We start from the raw sequence: 19509 nt of genomic DNA on the forward strand, positions 1-19509 counted from the left end.
CTATCAATAAATTAATAATGAACTATCATCTATAAAATGATAACCTATAATTTAAAATAAATAAATATTAAAGTAAGTTGCTTATATTTAATATAAACATACTTTCAATTATTCTTTTAAATAGAAAAAATTGACTCAATCAAATTAATTTAAAATTTTAATTTAATTTTTTATTTATTTGAATTCGATTTGATTTTTTATTTTAAAAATTTTAGTTATTTCAATTCAATTCGATTTTAATCAGAAAAAAATCAAAAAAATCAAAACAAACCAATTAACGATAATAGTATATTATTTTCAATAATACAAAAAGATTAAATCAAGTTAAAATATTTCAATTAAATTTTAAAATATTTTATAAAAATAAAAAATTTATTAAAAATTTAAAAGAATCAAACTGAGTTAGACTAGTTCAGTTTGATTCAATTTCTAATAAAAATAAATTCGGTTTGATTTTTATAAATACCAAAATTTTAACTTTTAATTTATTGGATTCGCTTTAATTTTGAATCGAACCAATCAGTGCTCCCTAATTTCATATATAAAAAATAGATTAATAATTATTAAAACTAAACGCTTATATCTTAATTTATGTAAAATTAGTTAAATTGTATGCAATAAATACATGAATTTAAATGATATTAAACTTATTTTTCTATAAACTTATGTTTTAGTCTATTTAAATAAGTGTGGTTTATGAGAATAATAGAATAAATTATTATTTTAAACTCAATAATTTAAGATAAATTTTAAAAAAACTCTATTTTATGGAGAATCTTTCGGTTTTTATATTTTATAAAAATAATAAATAAAGTACTAAATTTTAAAATTTTACTCTATTTTTTTTAATGCAAATTCAGAGAATAATATGCAGTTCCACCACTGTTAAATAAGGCATCCAATCACTCAGATTATAAAAAAAAAAAAATCCAAAACCCACATCGTGACAAAATAAATAATTAAATTAATATTTATATATAAAGAAAGAGGAGAATTGCATATCGTCTGCGGTGTCGTTTCAGTGGGCCCAGTAACGAGACGAAGAATAGAGAGTGTTTCACTGGGAGGGGCAAGCCTGGTGAACAGGTTTAAATTAAAAAAATTAATTGAATTAAATTAATTTAAAATTTTAATTTAATTTTTAATTTTAAAAATTCTAATTATTTTTATTTAATTTAATTTCAATAAAAAATTTTTTAAAATTAAATTAAATTAATTAATAATAATATATTATTTTTAATAATATAAAAAATTAAATTATAATTAAAAATAAAATATTTTAATTAAATTTTAAAAATAAACGCAGAGGATGCGGATTTTTCTGTGGGAAGTTGCCCATGAAAAAATTATGGTCAATGTTCAGCGGTTTCGGAGAGAATGGATTAATTCAGACTTGTGTATGAGCTGTGGTACTCAGTCTGAATCGGTGCTATATGTTTTAAAAGATTGCAATTTTATTAAGAGTTGTTGGCTTAATTTATTACCTGCCAGTGAAGTCCAAACCTTTTTTGGCTTCGTTGATATCTGGAAATGGTTGTCTTGGTGTCTTAAAAGCTCTTTTTGTATTGGTGAGCTTCCCTGACCTGTAGTTTTTATGGTTACAGTTTGGTGGGCATGAAAATTTCACAATGAACGGTCCTTCAATCTTGGAGTCCAAAGATCAGTTCCTCGCCCCCTAATCTTGGGCAAGGCTAAGGAAATATATCAAACATGGAATGACTATTTTCCTTCTTCTATTCAACGTCAATGTCGAGTGATTAGAGTGGTCTGGACACCAGTAGCTATGGGGTGGATTACAATCAACACATATGGTAGTATGCGTCAAAATTCAGGAGCTGCAACCTGTGCGGGTTCTTTTCGAGACAGTTTTGGTAAATGGTGGTTTTCGTTGTGTGTTGGGAGTTTGTGGTGTGGTTGAGGCAGAATTATGAGTTATATATCATGCTTTGAATGTGGCTTGGAGTAGGGGATGACGGAAAATTGTTATTCAAACTGATTCTCAAGTTGTTGTTCAGCTTCTTCAAGGTCAAGACAGTGGTGTTTATAGACTGCAGTCTTTAGTTATTAATTGCAGAGCTCTTATCCGACGAGAATGAGAGGTTAAGGTCGTGTAAATATATAGGGAAGCTAATATGGTAGCGGATTATCTTGCGAATAGTGCGCATGGTGGAGTTTTTGGTATGAGTCTTATTGATTTGCTTTCATCTAGTATTAACCTCCTCTTGGATGCTGACTGCATGAATATTTTTCATGATCGTATAATAAATTAAAGGGTTTTATTTCTCCTTTTCAAAAAAAAAATATATATATATATATATATAAATAAAAATTTTATTGAAAATTTTGATTAATTAAATAAAATAAAATAAAATAAAATTGATTTGATTCGATTTATTTTTTATTTAAAATTAATTTTATTATTTTTAAAATATTAAATTTTTAATTTTTAATTTATTTAATTTAATTTTAACACAACCTACAAATTAATTTACTAATATATAGTAGGATAAAGACGCAGTGGATACGAGAAGTGAATGGGACCCGCCTGAATGGACAGAGACAAATGACATTTCCTTCCCGAGGTCCAAATATTCGAAGGTTGATTTGCTTAATACAATTTCTTTCTGTTTTGTGTGTCCCTTCAACTTTTCTATTTATGGACAGAATTAAAGAAATAAAAAAAAATTTAATAACAAATTTGAAATTGAATAATGGTTTTATTTATTTAAATAATTTAAAACTAAAGAAATCAAATTTTGAAATATATATAAATAATAAAAAAATTAACTTTTAATATAAAATTATTAAAATAATGCATTTAAATAATAATATTAAAAAATATAAAACAACAATTTTAATAATATAGTGATTTTTTAATTATTAAATAATTATAAATAATACCATTAATCGAGTTAAATTAATTAAATTTAAATCGATTCAATTTAAATTTTATAAAATTATTAAAATTTTAATTTTTTATTTTTTATTAATTTAATTTTTAATAGAATCAAATACTCACCGCTTTGAAAACTTTTTTTTTCGTCCTATCAAAGTTTGGACTCTTATTTATTATTAATATTTTTTCCGAATTATTAATTACAGATCAAACTGAGATTTTTTACAAATAAATATTAATTACTTTCTTTCGTCTTATAATTATTATTTACTTTATTTTTTGATAATTCTTTTATTAATTTTTTATTTATAATTTATATTAAAAACATTAAATTCTAGAGTATTAACTAAAAAATCTAAATATTTACGATAATACACATTTATATTTAATATTTAAAATTTTAAATAATAAATATAAAATTAAATATTTTTAATATATTACAATTGTAATAAAAGGACTAAATTAAATTTATATAAATTAATGATAAATTATAATATAATTTTTAAAATTTTATATTAGTAATAAAATATATAATTTTTTAATTTAAAATTTATATTGAAATTAAATATATTTTATATTTATTTTATACAATATTAAATATATTATATTAAATAAATTTTTATTATAAATAAATTTTTATTACATAAAACATTCCATATTAATAATATATATATTAAAATATTTCACTAATATTTATACTCAATATTATAAATTATTTATATATTTTTTATATTTAAAAAATTTTATTTTTCATTAATAATATTCTAAATAAAATAAAATATTATATATTTTAAATTATAAAGTTTTATTTTTTTTCATATTTAAAGTTTTTATTATAAAATTTTATTTTTTTCATATGTAAAGTTTTTATTAATATTTTTGATAATATTATAAAAGTGGGAATAAGGAGTATATAATTAGATTAATAAAAATAACATTAGTTGTAATAAAAATATATATTTAAATATTATTTTATATTAAAATAAAATTTTATAAATTATATTATAATTTCTCATTAATTTATAGGAATTCAATTTATTTTTTAAGTATAATCAATAGAAGTAATTTGAAAAAGTTTGATTTTACTTTAAATGGGATATAAATATGAATTATCGTAAATATTTAAATTTTTTTTCAAATTACCTAAAATACTATGAGATATTTTAATACTAAAAAACAATAATCTTATTATAGATTTATGGCTAATTTGTGCCTAAATGATAGACGCTTTGTATTGCGCTTTGTATTTTAATATTCAGTAATTTTTTCAACTAATAATTTATTTTCTATTATTTAATTTTAATTTAAAAAAATTATTAATAAATTTATATATATATAAAATATTAATAAAAATTTAAAATTGTGAAAAATGATTTTTTTAAAAGATAAAATTATTTTTTAAAATAATTTTTTTATTAATAAAATATTTTTCGTTAATTAAATTTTCAAATACTTTTAACAAATACTTTTAACGCAGAAAAATATAAAAAAATATTTTCTGTAAAATAAATAAAATTTAAATAATTTAATTTTTAAAATATAAAAATAAAATATTAATTATATTAAAATTTAAGAGTGAATACTTAATTGAGAAATGATTTATAAAATTAAATTAAATCTTATTTAATTAGAATAATTTAATTAAAAATTTAAGTTTGAGTGTTAAAGCTGTACTTATTTAATTGATATTTTTATTTAATTTTTTAAAAAGTAAAAAAAAAAGAAATTATTTTCCTTTATTGAATTAAGTTATTTTATAAAAAAAAATAAACTTCTCAAATAATAATTAATTTGACCAAACAAGGCTTTATTACGCTATAAGTTGGGATTCTATTGAGAATGAGTTGCGTTAATGATGATGTATGGTAGTTTGTTTGAGGATAAAAAATGCAGTTTACAAAAGTCAACGGTTCATCATTTTCTCTGTTAAATTTGAATTTGGTAAAGTTTCAAATTATTTCTAATTATTATTTGGAACCTAACACAAAACTTTTTCCTTTTCTCATACTTTTAAATTCTCCTCCAGCTTTTACACTATTAAGTTTTAAATATTTATTTTTAAAATTTTTAAAAAATTCATTAATTTATTTATATTTTAAAATCACTGATTTTTTATAAAATTAAATTTTTTATAACTTTAATCAAATAAATTAAATAATATATATAATTAAAATTATAAAAATTAAAAATTATTTAAATTATTTAATTATTTTTTAACAAAGTTAAATTTTATAAAATATTGAAATTTTTTAATCTAGTGATTTTGAAATATGAATAAACTATTTAATTTTTTAAAAAGTTAAGGACTTAATAATAATTTACCAAAAAAACTTATTTTAACTCATTAAATTAGTAAATTTTGATATTTTACCTTACTTTATTTTATAAATTTTTAATTTACTCTATTTAAACAGAGTGTCAAAGATAATGTTGTTTTATTTTCATCTATTTTAAATTATAAATTACTTTAAAAAAAATAGTAGCCATTTATTTTTTTTTAAGACAAAACTACTAATATAAGTAGTAAAATTTTATCAAATAAATAATGATATTATTTGAAACAGAGAGTCGATTATACCTAATAAATTTAATATACAAAATATGAGGAGTTAGAGTAGTGATTTATTAACTTGCACATATTTTCTATTTAATATTTATTAAAAATAAATTTAATTTAAAAAATAATTTAATAAATATTATTTAATTTTTAATGAAATAATAAGAGTGGATGACATATAAAAAAATTATTATTTTAATTATATTAATTGCATTTTCTAGATTAGGTTGGATATTAAGTTAAGTTTTTTTAGTTCTATTAATACGGTTAATCAATTTTGTAGTATTAATCCCATAGTAGTATACTTCGGTTTAAAATTAAATTGAATAGAATAAATTGAAATTTTATTATTAATAAAAATTAAATTGATTTTGATTAGAAACTGAATCAAATTGATCTGATTCAATTTGATTCAATTCAATTTGATCGGTTTAATTTTTTAATAAATTTTTTATTTTTTACCCTTTATTTTTAGTATTTTAAAATTTAATTAGAATATTTAAACTTTAATATATTCTACTCTCTATATTATTAAAAAAATATATTATTATTACTTATTAGTTCGATTTGATTTTTTAAATTTTTTTTAATTAAAATCAAATCAAATTAAAATAATTAAAATTTTTAAAATTAAAATTCGAACTGAAATAAATAAAAATCGAACTAAAATTTTAAATTAATTTAATTTAATTAAATTTTTTAATTTAGATCAATTACTGCGTACCCACGGCAGTATGCTTACTCAAGGAAGAAAAAAAGATGAAAATTGATTGCAAACTATGGCTATCTGAGTTCAACATTTCCAAGACCTGCTATTTGACTCTCATCATCATTGACTCTCATATCTAATTCAAATATGAGCTTTAAGCAGTAGATTATAAATATAGAATAATTGATATATTAATTATATTAAAATTTAAAAATTTTAATCTCATCATAATTGATTCCCATGTTTTTAATTTAAATATGAGCTTTTAAGTGATGAATTATAAATATAAAAAATTAATATAATTTATTCAAAATATGTAAAAATCATGTTTAGCTATATCAATATTTTTTACACATTAGAATGTTAAGAAGCCTAAACTAATTTTTTAAAAATATTTATTTTTATGTTATAAAAATAATAATGTTTATTTAAAACATAATTTTTTTGAGGGAATTTAAAAAAGAAAATATTAATATTTTTATAAAGAAAAATTTCCAAAACACGATATATTTTTTATCATATAATTAGTAAAAGAAAAAACGATATTGATGTCGGAAAATTTCTTCAATGAATAAAATATTTTTAATTTAAATTTAAAAAATTATTATAATTTTAATTAATATGTCATTTATTTATTAAATAAATCAATTTCCCTTGGAGATCATGTGGGTCAATTTTGACATCGAGGATACAGCTCAAGTTATAACCACCTGAAATCATTGTCAATGGAACTCTTGTCTGTGTGTGCGAGAGAGTCAAATTCGTAAAAAGGCAAATTATGAGATGCCAATATGCAACATATGAAAAATTAGCCAAAGAAAATTAATTAAATTATTACAAAATGACCCCTGTTAAGCAATTACCTTCCCACTTTCACCCCGCAAATGTCATGTCACGTCAATAGAATAAACTGTAGAATTACGTTACCTTGCCCATTTGAGCAGAAGCTCCCTGAAAAAGAAACAACCACCAAAAGAGAAAGCAGCCTCTTCTGTGTTAAAAGAGAGATGAAAACCAAACCAACCCCACTAAAATTTAGAGAGAGAAACTTATCAGCAGGAGATTGAGATTGATAGAGAAAGAGAGAAAGTTGCAGCTTTTATAGCAGAGCCATGGCAGAGAGAGTATTTTAACTTTATCTGTGAAATAATCCTCTCTCTCTCTCTCTCTTCTTCTCTTGCAGTTTTAGCTGGGCCATGGTACTGAACACTCAATGAGAGCACTGTAACTTACATGTCTATATCTCCTGAGCGATTTGATTGAAGTTTGAACAAAACCAACCAATAAGCTAGTCTTCTTATTCTTCTTCTCTGTTACAGATACCAAGATTTTATTAAAGAAGGAACCATACTCTCAGTTCATAACTTCACTGCAATAGCTACATTCAATGCCGGCGACTAGAACTTCAACTGTTTCTTCTCCTTCCTTCTCTTCTTCCGAGTTCTAACTGAGCGAAAAAGCCTTGAGCTTTTGGGTCAAATTAAGGTGCGTAGACGGTGTCGTGTAAGAGTTTGAAGGGATGGACAGTGTGCTTTGAAGAAAGACTTATTTTTTTGAGGGTAGTATGGCGTTTCACATAGAATTTGCCCTCTTGGCTCTGCTCCTCTGGCTGGGTTTTGGTTCTGCGGATTCCGACGACGGTGAGTGCTTTATTTTCTGTTTGGCTTAAGTCAGCCGATGCAGGAGAGTACAAAGCTGGCCGACATTTTTATTTTATTCTGTTTTGAAAATAGCAACTTTACATAAGCTATTTTTTTAAGGATCAAGTCGTCAACGTGGGTGAGGTTGACACCGGTCCAAGCTTATAATACTCTCTTTTTCTTTAAACATCTGTGAGATTTTAAATAAACCCTTTATTTTCTATTGTGAGTTTCATGATAAAAAGTTCAGGGCTTTATCATTTCAGAGCTTTATCATTGGTTGTGCAGCCTACAATATTGCTTTCTATGTGCCACTTTTATTGATTTTGATACTGTCTCGAAGGAGAAACGCTATTGGAGATAAAGAAGTCTTTTGGAGATGTAGACAGTGTTCTGTATGACTGGAAAGAATCCCCATCTTCATCTTCAGATTACTGCGTTTGGAGAGGAGTTGCTTGTGATAATGTCACTTTCAATGTCATTGCTCTGTGAGTCTGTTTTATTTTTCATGTTCTGGCTATGAAAGTTCATCGTAGATCATTGTCTTTTGTTGTCAGAAGTGGATCCCTTATTTCTTTTTCTGATTGGTGCTTTTTGTTGTAGTAATCTGTCAGGTTTAAATCTTGATGGGGAGATTTCGCCAGCAATAGGAAATCTCAAAGACCTGGTTTCAATGTAATATTTCCGACTTCAAATCCTTCATCTTGTGTTCATTTCACCCGCACTCTCTTTTACATTTTCTTAGCAGTTTCCTTTCAAAGACATCGAGCATATGGTTTTTATTTTTTGCTTGCAAGCATGGATCTTATTTTGTTGAAGTCAAAATTATTTGTTATTTTGCATTCTTCAACCAGTGATCTCAGGGGAAATCGTCTCTCTGGGCAGATACCTGATGAGATAGGTGACTGTTTTTCTTTGAAAAGCCTGTGAGTTCTGCATCTGATAGAGACTAAATTTCATTTTTCACTCTTGTGTTTAGCTGGTTTACTTGTCTTTGTTAGTTAAATCAATAGCTTATTGGGTATTATTAGGGACCTGTCTTTTAATGAGATACATGGAGATATGCCATTTTCAATTTCAAGGTTAAAGCACCTAGAATTTCTGTAAGTATCTTTTCCAGTGTTTTTGTGTTTGAAAGCTGTGAGCGTTTTTTCTTCTTCATGTTAATCTGAACTTTAATTTGCCACTGCATTTTTCTCAGGATTTTGAAAAACAATCAATTGACTGGGCCAATTCCATCCACTCTGTCTCAGATTCCTAACTTGAAAGTTTTGTAAGATTTTAACCTCAATTTTACTTTTCCAATCAAATTCACATCTCCAATTCTTATATTCTACACATTTGCCCAGAGATCTAGCACAGAATAAACTCAGTGGTGAGATACCTCAGCTAATTTACTGGAATGAAGTTCTGCAGTATCTGTAAGTATATGTTTATGAAAATTTGATTTGATACAATATGAAATGTAGCTTTTGTTTTAATTTCATATTCTCTGATGTATATCTCTATTGCATGGTTGCTTTCTCTTTCGAATTTGATCTAGTGGTTTGCGAGGAAACAATTTGGTGGGTACACTCTCTCCGGAAATGTGCCAGCTGACTGGGCTGTGGTACTTGTAAGTTTTCATTTTCAAATGTTTTCAGTCTAAGAACTCAAGACTCTTTACCTTCTGGTTTGTTTTGTTCTCTGCCTATATAACCTAGTTTCTGATATCCATTGTAGTGATGTAAGAAACAACAGTTTAACTGGGTATATTCCTCAAAATATAGGCAACTGCACTTCCCTCCAGGTCTTGTACGTACTTCAAACAACTTAACTAAGTGTAATTCTTCGATTAGATGCCTATTAATTAACTGAAATATGTATTCTTTACTTCCATTGGTAGGGACTTATCCTACAACCAGCTGACAGGAGAGATTCCATTCAACATTGGATTCTTACAAGTGGCAACATTGTATGTTCTTGCGATTCTCTTTGTCCTTTTGTGACTACTACTTATTTATGAAGGTTTCTTACAACTCATTTTATTGGTTAGATCCTTGCAAGGAAATCAGCTGGAGGGTCAGATTCCATCAGTAATTGGTTTAATGCAGGCGCTTGCTGTATTGTAAGTGCTGCTAATAACTTTTATCTGTAATTTGGAAGCTTTCTGAGTTTGTCCTTGCCAAAAAACAAGCTTTATGGATTTATTTGAATATTAGTCTTCATCCTTTCTTTCCATTTGGGAAGAGTTTGCTCCTCTCATGCTATTTTGATTCCTTGTCTCAAAAGCAGAGATCTAAGCTGCAACAAGTTGACTGGACCCATCCCTTCTATTTTAGGAAATTTGACATACACAGAGAAACTGTAAGTACACGGTTGCTACTCTTACACTTTATGATTCCTGGCTATAAATTCTCAAACTTCAAAGACAATTTGAATGATCATTGGGGCTAAAATTGCTATGCTACATAATTATTATCACCTTTTCTTGATTTGTAATTGTTCTAGCCTTGTATTAATATGTAGTATTTGATACTCTGTAGTTGCCAAATTAAATATTGATTGGAATGATCATATTTTGTAGGTATTTGCATGTTAATAAGCTGACTGGATCCATTCCCCCAGAGCTTGGGAATATGGCAAGGCTTCACTACTTGTATGAACATTTTGCTATTACTCTTTGTGGCCTTCATTGGTTAATGGACTTTCTTTTTGAGTTGCATACGGGTAGAGTGAATGCAGTTTTCACTTTCGTGGTCCGAGTCATTGTGAAAATGGTTCTAATGCTTCTTACCTTTCATTATAAGTACTTTTGTAGTAATTTTTTCATCAATTTATAGATTATTTAGGATCCCGTCCCTAATATTTTGTTAAATGATTTTCTCTGTTCCTGTATATTTCAATATACTAGCATGAAGCTTTTATCAGCATTTTGTGTTTTCGATTGAATTTATTTACTGTGGATCTGTAAACTTAGAGGTCTAAGTCATTATGGCATATAAAATGTCGGCTGCGATGCGGTTTTTTGATAATTTCATGTTTTCTTCATGATGGAAATGAAGTACTACTGTCTTTTTCAGGGAATTAAATGACAATCAACTCACTGGGCTCATCCCACCAGAGCTTGGAAAACTCACCGACTTGTTTGATCTGTATGTTCTGCTATTCTGAAGGTTTAATTTTACTTCTTGCTCCAAAGTATGATTATTAATGAAATTTTCTTGCAGAAATGTTGCCAACAACCACCTTGAAGGGCCCATACCTGATAATCTCAGCTCTTGCAAAAATCTCAACAGCCTGTAAGCATTTAACCTTCTTCCTATGACTTTATTCAAGTGTGTAACCACTTTTAAATGGTTTTTAATAACATTTCCATTTGATGATAGCAATGTACATGGCAACAAATTGAATGGAAGTATCCCACATGCTTTTCAAAGGCTTGAGAGTATGACTTATTTGTAAGTCTGGTCATATGGTGTACTGAAACTATGGCATAAACATTAAATTCTTAAACATTTTAGTTTTATTTTTGCACACAAGCAAATAGATGCACATCAATGTTGTCTTAAGTTCACATAATTTCACGTAGATTCTTTGTTTTTTGGCCTCTCAGGAATCTCTCCTCTAATAACATTACGGGTACTGTTCCTGTTGAGCTATCTCGGATTGGTAATTTGGATACTTTGTAAGTATTGACTACTTTTCTCCTTTTCGTCATTTTGCTATTACTTGCTCCTCCCTTACCTGGCCTACTTCCTCAGGGATATTTCTAATAATAGAATTAGTGGGTCCATTCCTTCTTCACTTGGTGACTTGGAGCATCTCCTCAAGTTGTGAGTTCATATGCCAAGTAATTCTAGCATCTTAAACAGCTTTCTTCTTGCTGACGCTTACTGTTTTTGTGATAGGAATTTAAGCAGAAACCAATTATCAGGAGTTATTCCAGCAGAGTTTGGTAACCTGAGAAGTGTTATGGAGATGTGAGAAATTATTTATTGTTTTGACTAATACAATTGGAGCATACTTTGGCGCTCTCTAACTTGGTTGTCATGTGGCATTGTAGGGATATTTCAAATAATCATCTCTCAGGAGTGATTCCTAAGGAACTTAGTCAACTTCAATACATATTCTCATTGTAAGTTAGAATTTTGACCTCCTTAAGCTGTAAGTGTTATAATATACAGAAGGGACATGCAACTGGATTTGATTTGAGCTCCTTAAGCTTCCTGACAATAGTGCTTGTATTGATGAAATGTTGAATTGTTTCCAAAGCTATAGCAAAAGATCACTTATCTGCAACTAAATAGAGTTGTTACTGCCTCTGATGAGTGTTCGTTTCATTATTTTCTGATAGCTTCTGTTATTGAAAATGCAAAATATTGCAGGAGACTGGAAAATAACAATCTTTCAGGAGACATGATGTCTCTGATCAACTGCTTCAGTCTCACTATTCTGTAAGTTTACATATTGGAATTTATCCTTTTTTCCTGAACGACACTTGAATGTTAATTTAAGGTGCTATGATTACAATGTCTGGCATTAATCGAACTAATCTATTTGCATACATGCAGAAATGTGTCTTACAACAACCTAGCTGGTGTAATTCCTACAAGCAACAACTTCTCAAGGTTTTCACCTAGCAGGTTAGAATGTTTGCTGTATCCTTTGCATTATTCTTAACTGAGAATTGTCTGAATTCGCAGCTCAATATTATATAATTTCACTGTTATCATGCTTCTCCCAATTAGCCTTTCAAGACTTCCATTAAACTCATGGAACCTTTTGTGCAGTTTTATTGGGAATCCTGGTCTTTGTAGCTACTGGCTCAGTTCTCCATGCAGTATTTCTCATCCAGCAGAGCAAGGTATCATGACCTGCAATGTTATTTTTGTCAATGCTAGGAGAGTAGCCCACAGCTCGTAAGATAATGTTTCTGTCTATGCAGTTACCATTTCTAAAGCAGCAATCCTTGGGATCTCTCTTGGAGCCCTTGTAATTCTTCTCATGATCTTAGTGGCAGCATGTCGACCACATAAACCAATGCTGTTTCCAGATGGCTCACTTCACAAACCAGGTAGTTTCTAAAATTTATACAATATTGTGCTGATCACAATGAATAACTTTGGATGAGGTTTTGTTATTCAATGGATTGAGATGTGCTCCTACTCCCAGTATAATAGATTTAATATCACTGGTTCAATTATCTTAATGATCTGACTCTTGGAAGTAATTTATCAAAAGTAAAGATCATCATGAAAAGTAGAAGAAATGGTCGTCATGTGGCCTTTTTAAGCGTCACCATCAAATAGCCATATTAATTTATTTGTGCCTGTTGAACAAACAGTTACATACTCAACACCGAAGTTGGTGATCCTTCATATGAACATGACACTCCACATGTACGAGGATATCATGAGGATTACTGAGAATTTGAGTGAGAAGTATATAATTGGTTATGGTGCATCCAGCACTGTGTACAAATGTGTCCTTAAAAATTGCAAGCCTGTGGCTATCAAGAGGCTCCACTCTCACTATCCTCACTGCTTAAAAGAGTTCGAGACAGAGCTGGAAACAGTTGGAAGCATTAAGCATCGGAATCTGGTTAGCCTCCAAGCATATTCCCTGTCGTCTTCTGGGAACCTCCTGTTTTATGATTATATGGAGAATGGCAGCCTCTGGGATCTCCTGCATGGTGAGTTTTAGTGTCTCTACCCTGGTATGCAAAACTTTTGAAAATCTCAATTTTTAGTTAAATTCTTGCTCTTCATGTAGCTTTGAATTTTGGGTATATTTTCTCATAGGCCAAATTGTGACCCGATCAGAAAAGATCCGCACTACAATTCGAATTAGATACAAAATGAGAATCAGTGTTGGGGCAAAGCCTCTGTGTTATAGGGGCTGTAAATATGTGAGATTTTGGGATTTTAAGAACTCCGAGAGATTGTGTCACTCTTTTTCACTCATAGTAGAACTTGTATCTTTGCCTTAGGGATGTAGACCTTATGGTCTACCACGTTAAATTTCTTCTCTTTCTCTATTATTACGAAGTTGAGTGTATGTGTTTCTAGAATTGTGCTCTTGTCTTAACAATTCTTTATGCTATCTATATACTGGATGCCAAATCCTTGTAATGATATGTAGGTGCAGGAGTCTCCTTGCGAATATCTGAAGCTTCTTCCATTCTGTCTTTCAGGCTCTACAAAGAAGAAGCTTGACTGGGATACTCGTCTTCGGATAGCTCTTGGAGCAGCTCAAGGGCTAGCATATCTACATCATGATTGCAGTCCCCGAATTATTCACAGGGATGTAAAGTCATCAAACATTCTATTGGACAAGGATTTTGAGGCTCATCTCACTGATTTTGGTATTGCAAAGAGCTTATGCGTGTCAAAATCCCACACTTCAACCTACGTAATGGGTACTATTGGTTATATAGACCCTGAGTATGCTCGGACTTCCCGGCTTACAGAAAAGTCTGATGTGTACAGTTATGGGATTGTTCTGCTTGAGTTGCTGACCGGAAAGAAAGCAGTCGACGACGAATGCAATCTTCATCATCTGGTTTGTCTTCCTCTCATCCTTTGTTTCTTTTTCTTGGAACTCTGTATATTTTCATGGAAAATGTTAAAAGCAGACAATGTAACTTAAGCAATCATATTGATATCTCCATCATCTGGCCTGTTGTCTATATTAGATCTTATCCAAGACAGCGAACAATGCAGTTATGGAAACTGTGGATCCTGAGATCACCTCTACTTGTAAAGATCTAGGAGCTGTAAAGAAAGTTTTTCAGCTTGCTCTCCTATGCACCAAGAGACAGCCATCAGACCGGCCGACCATGCAAGAAGTGACACAGGTCATAAGGAGCCTTGTGCCACCCTCTTTGCCACCAAAACAATGTAGCTCAGCCCCACCTGCCAAAGTTTCTTCCTACGTGGATGAGTATGCAAATCTCAAGACTCCACACATGGTGAATTGTCCCTCGATGAGCACTTCAGATGGCCAACTCTTTGTGAAATTTGACGAGGTAATATCCCAGAACAGCGAAAGGAATATTCAAGCAGCAACATAGTAGGATAATGCATATTCCAACATGGTTGATCTGTGAGTTGAAATTGTATAAATATTTTCGGTTATCGGTAATTGTAGCTACTAGGGAAAAGAAGAAAAAGAAAAGATGGGACTACTTAGTACAAGGAACTCTGTGCATGTATGCTTGTAACGTATAAAATCATTGCTGCAATTTTGTCACCGTCCAGAGTGGAACAACCGGTGGCCTGGTGGCTTCACGGGGTTTGGCAGTAGAAGGCCAGTTGGGTATAGCAGTGGGTTATATGCTTGAGCAGAAACGATTCAATGGTGGCTGGGGAGCCTTAACTGGCTGCCTGAGATCAGATGCTCTGATGAGTTTTTAGGTAAAACAAGTTGCCTAAAGCAATGTGGCAATGGGAGTAGAAAATTAATTACTAAATTGCAAATGGTGCTGAGATTAATTTAACTCTATTCAAACTGTTCCTTCGTGTGTGGGAATTCTGGATTTGTTTACGTCTTTATCCTCCGAGTAAAACTTACCAATCCTGCAGTATATTATCAAGCTGGAAATCAGGGTCGTCAGACAGCCGTCCCGGGAAGCAATTACATAGCTGCACATGTAGGGATTTCAGTTTTCCAAAAATGCTTTAGCATAGCAGAAATTATTCTAGGACCACCATTGATACTATCAAACTTAAGTTTCCTTACGTTACCTTCTGAATTGGTACAGATACTTCCAAACAAACTCAAGTATCAAACGACGGTTACACTAGCTAATCACGTAGCAGTCTGTTCTTGGCTCGTTTTGTTTCATTGACGTTAAACTCAAACCTCCAGCTTTTGATGGAACCAAAGTGAAACTGTATTCCTCTAGTGACCTTTCATTATAGTTAAAAACAAGTAGCATACAAGATGTAACATGAATTCAAACTCCATTGAAAACGTTAAATAAAGGGTGGGTGAGAAAGACACAAAAAATCCCAACCCTGTGACCACAAGCCAATGAAGGCTACATAGGGTTGGTGACAAGTACATGAAAAACAAGTTAGTGATCGGTTTTGTCAAAGGTTGTAGTGGAATTACTGGCACAATGCTCTAAATCAGCAACCGAGAATGACCGCCAGGGAGGACATTTCCGCTGCAGAGATGTCAATGAAGCTAGATTATTGTGAGAAGTCCTGGGTCGCGGATGGAGAGGAGGAAGATGTGGAGACTTGGAATTTGAGCTAGACGTGGAATCCTCACTATTGCTACTTGTACTCTCAGAGCTGCTCATAGCAACAGCTAGAGCCAATGTGCTTCGGCTTGAGCTAATTGGTCTCTTAGATATTCCACCCCCATTACTTCGGTGAGGCAAAGATCTATTCTTGTCCAACACATGACTGAGGGCAAGTAAATTTCTGCGTCTCCTCGAGTATGCATTATCTGGTTTTGCTATATCTTTAATACAGGAAGAATATGATGCATCAGCAAGACTTGTGAAGGACTTTGATTTGCCATTGTAAAACACTGATATGCCTCTCCTGCAATCAATTCAGTTTTTCAGTGATCAATTTATTGTCCATCTAAAACAAAAGACAAAACTTTTGGCAAACTCAATCTCATGAAATACATTATCTAATTTTTAAGACTTTATCTCTAGAAAACAAGCTGGGAAACCCCATCTAATAACTTGCAAGTAATTAACACTATGATCACAAGTAATTAGCACTATGCATGGGAAAAGGCTTTTGGAGGTAAGGTATAGTTTCAAAATAGTGAGTTTGTTCGGGAGGGAGGAAAGGGGTAAGATTTTTGGAGGTTCAAAAATACAAAATTCTCACTTTTCATCAATCTATCAAATTGATGATTTTGAGAGGTTTTGAACTTAAAACTTCCATTATTTAACTTTCATTGCTTTAATGCTTTGTTTGGATTGAGGGAAATGGTGAGAGGAAAAGAGAAAAGAAATTTAATCTCAAAAATTCTCTTGTTTGGACATTATCTTCTTTTTTAGGATCATTAATTGTATAGGGGAAATGAGGAGAAATGAAAAAAAAAATAAAAATAAAGGAATAAAAATTTGATTTCCTTCTCATTAAAAATATAGTTTCTCTCTTCAAAAAGATGTGAAATGACTTGTATATCCTTACAACCGAAAAAAGAGAGCCTTTAAACTAAAGAGCATTAAAGAATTTTCACACAAATAATCTTAACTTCTCTACATTTCTCTCTAATTTAAAGAGAAATGTTTTAGGTTCACTAAGAGAGTGTGAAGTTATTGTCCAAACAAGAGAATTTAGAGAAATTAGATTTCTTTTCTTTTCTTTCCTTTTCTCTCCAATTCTCCCCATCCAAACAAAGCATAAATAGAGGAGAGAAAAGAAGAGAAACAGAGTGAAAACTTCTCATATTTAACCCAAAACATTTCCCTTGAGAATTGGAGAAAAATAAAGATAAATAAATATTAATTGATTTAAAATACCTAAAGCTTTTCTTCTTTAACTTATAAGAATATAATAGACATTTAACATACTTTATTTTATTTGGATAGTCCCTCAAAATAGGGAAGAAAAGAAATAGAGGATAGACTAATAGGGAAGAAAAGCAATTTCTCTTAAATTAAAGTAAGTTAAATTTCTATTTTATTCTTTTTTCTTCATTTCTCTTGATTTCCCCTTCACAACTAAGTATTCAAACTGAGGGTAAAAGAAAACCTGCTTCCATCTAAACACAAGGATCTCACATGAATAACAGGAAACACAGAACTTCTATGATCATCTCTATAATAAAATTAATGGGTTTATCAATATCAAATTAGGAGAAGCAACAGCATCCAGCCTTTCAAAACAAGTGACCCAATTCAGAAATGGCACTGCAATCCTACTATCAAGAGGTTCCTTGATCTGCAAGGACCTCATAAAAATGAACCATCTTTCCCTATGTCCCAATTTAATCTTTTATTCTCCAAAAAAATAAAGAAAAAGAGAGAGAGAGAGAGAGAGAGAGAGAGAGAGAGTTGCCAAATCATGTATTTCATGTCGAGAATTGAAAAATACTAGAAACATAAGGAAGAAATTAATTTTACCTCATGGGCAAAGCCTCCTCCAAGGCATCCATGGAATCAAGCGTTCCCTTATACGCGCTTTGAACCTCATTTTCCTCAGAATTTTCTCCATCCGATGAATCTCTCCCCGATAGATCGCTATTCTTTCCGATGGACGATGTAGTCGAGGAAGCCGATGAACTACATTGATTAATCTCCGGCCTCCCCTTGTCCTCTTCCTCCTTATCTACCATTCTCCTCACCGCCGGCGACCCAAAGATCGCGGGAGTGGGGACGCACGCTATCCCTCCGCGGACATATCCAGAAGGTTGGATCTCACTCACCCCTCTACTACTTTCTAGAGCTATAGACATGATGGCGAACAGAGTCTCTTCCTCTAGTTGTGAGATTTGAAATTGGAAACTGTGAAAAGCAAATATTGGAATTTGGAAGATGGGTTCTCCGATGATTGGTTTACAGAGCACAAGGAAACATTAATGCGGCGACGATTTGTTGATTTCTGATAGATAAATATGCATTTGCTTACAGAGAGGAAATAATTTTTTATTTATTTAAAAAATTGATGATTAATAAATAAAGAGATAGAGAGGATAGAGAAATAGAGCTTATCCTCATCCGCGTATGTTAGAATATTCGATAATTTTGTTTCTGGTGGATTTTAATGCACTTGAGTAAATATTCTGTGTTTCCAGTCTCATAGTAGTTGCACAACTAATATTCTTTAATAAAATAAATGAAAATTTATAATTTCCTGTCTGAGTTTTGATAATATGAATTAAATTTTATAATTTATAAAATTTAATTATTTAGTCCATCAATTATATTTTTCTTAAAATTAAACATTTTTTAATCTAATTTTTCTATCGGTTTTTATTATTTCAATAATGAAAATAGAGGTAAATATTCCATCGATTTAAATTAAAATATTTTTAATATTTTAAAAAATTTATTAATTAATTTATTAAATTTTAAAAAATTTATTAATTAATTTTTTATTAATTTTTAATGTTACGTGATTTAGAAAATAGAATTTTTTTATAGTTGTCTAAATTTATTTGAGGTAAAGGTGTTCTTATCTTTTATTTTTTTCCTTTTATTTGTTTAAACTTGTTTAGGGCGAATGTGTTTTTCTCATTTATTCCTTTTTTTTTATTTGTTAGCGACGCTTAATAATTTCTGTCTTTATAATATAAGTTCGTACGTATAAAAATATTAGAAATCTTCTCAATGCCAAGCGACTATTTAATTTCTTTTGGCGCGCGTGTAGACATAACTACGAGATAACTGAGTCTGCTGTCCTTTTCTCATGTCACGTTTTAGGGCTGAACTCATGGCGGATAAGTTGGGCGTGCGAGTGACTCAACTCACTTGGCAAGATTGAGTTAGAGCCAAAAAATCTAGATCGGCCTATTAGAGAGGATTCATGAGTATCGAAATAATACTGCCTTCGCGGGTTTGATTCCATAATGAAATCGTCATCAATTTTAATAGTTAAATATTATAAAAAAATTAAATATATTTTTAAATAATTAATAAATTTTTTAATTGTAATTTAAAATTTCTTAAATTTATTTAGATAAATTTATTATCAGACTAAATATATGAATGTTATATAATAAAATATTTAATGATTAAAATTAATAAATT

The 19509-nt window shown here is 29.8% G+C and overlaps 2 protein-coding genes across 4 annotated transcripts; one reads left to right on the forward strand and one right to left on the reverse strand.

Annotated features, from left to right (window-relative positions):
• Window positions 1-7084: 7084 nt before the first annotated feature.
• Window positions 7085-15787, forward strand: LOC110611904 (LRR receptor-like serine/threonine-protein kinase ERECTA). 3 transcript variants are annotated; one of them, XM_021752464.2, is made up of 28 exons: window positions 7085-7386; window positions 7482-7802; window positions 8146-8290; window positions 8406-8477; window positions 8657-8728; window positions 8834-8905; window positions 9004-9075; window positions 9152-9223; window positions 9346-9417; window positions 9525-9596; window positions 9688-9756; window positions 9838-9909; window positions 10077-10148; window positions 10369-10440; window positions 10865-10936; window positions 11012-11083; window positions 11171-11242; window positions 11398-11469; window positions 11546-11617; window positions 11693-11764; window positions 11848-11919; window positions 12170-12238; window positions 12356-12427; window positions 12575-12648; window positions 12730-12858; window positions 13129-13476; window positions 13978-14345; window positions 14479-15787. In XM_021752464.2, exons 2-28 carry the CDS (start codon window positions 7727-7729, stop codon window positions 14854-14856), a joined length of 2952 nt encoding a protein of 983 aa, XP_021608156.1. In that variant the 5' UTR covers window positions 7085-7386; window positions 7482-7726; the 3' UTR covers window positions 14857-15787. The 3 variants fall into 3 exon arrangements, with proteins under 3 accessions (XP_021608156.1, XP_043811096.1, XP_021608155.1); XM_043955161.1 differs by having other exon boundaries at window positions 7085-7361; XM_021752463.2 differs by having other exon boundaries at window positions 7085-7802.
• On the reverse strand, window positions 15672-18411 carry LOC110611906. Its single transcript, XM_021752465.2, has 2 exons — window positions 17884-18411; window positions 15672-16339 (listed from the first exon to the last, which is right to left on the reverse strand). Exons 1-2 carry the CDS (start codon window positions 18213-18215, stop codon window positions 15862-15864), a joined length of 810 nt encoding a protein of 269 aa, XP_021608157.1. The 5' UTR covers window positions 18216-18411; the 3' UTR covers window positions 15672-15861.
• Between the last annotated feature and the right edge of the window lie 1098 nt (window positions 18412-19509).

This window comes from Manihot esculenta, chromosome 3 (genome assembly GCF_001659605.2).
Source record: "Manihot esculenta cultivar AM560-2 chromosome 3, M.esculenta_v8, whole genome shotgun sequence".
NCBI classification, from domain to species: Eukaryota; Viridiplantae; Streptophyta; class Magnoliopsida; order Malpighiales; family Euphorbiaceae; genus Manihot; species Manihot esculenta.

Bases quoted from the DNA above. Each gene is read 5' to 3' on its own strand.
- LOC110611904 (XM_021752463.2), top strand. From the start codon at position 7,727: ATGGCGTTTCACATAGAATTTGCCCTCTTGGCTCTGCTCCTCTGGCTG. The intron at 11,618-11,692 runs GTGAGTTCATAT...TTTTTGTGATAG, and splicing joins TTGGAGCATCTCCTCAAGTT to GAATTTAAGCAGAAACCAAT. The intron at 11,765-11,847 runs GTGAGAAATTAT...GTGGCATTGTAG, and splicing joins CTGAGAAGTGTTATGGAGAT to GGATATTTCAAATAATCATC.
- LOC110611906 (XM_021752465.2), bottom strand. From the start codon at position 18,215: ATGTCTATAGCTCTAGAAAGTAGTAGAGGGGTGAGTGAGATCCAACCT. The intron at 16,340-17,883 runs GTAAAATTAATT...AATTGATTGCAG, and splicing joins GAGGAGGCTTTGCCCATGAG to GAGAGGCATATCAGTGTTTT.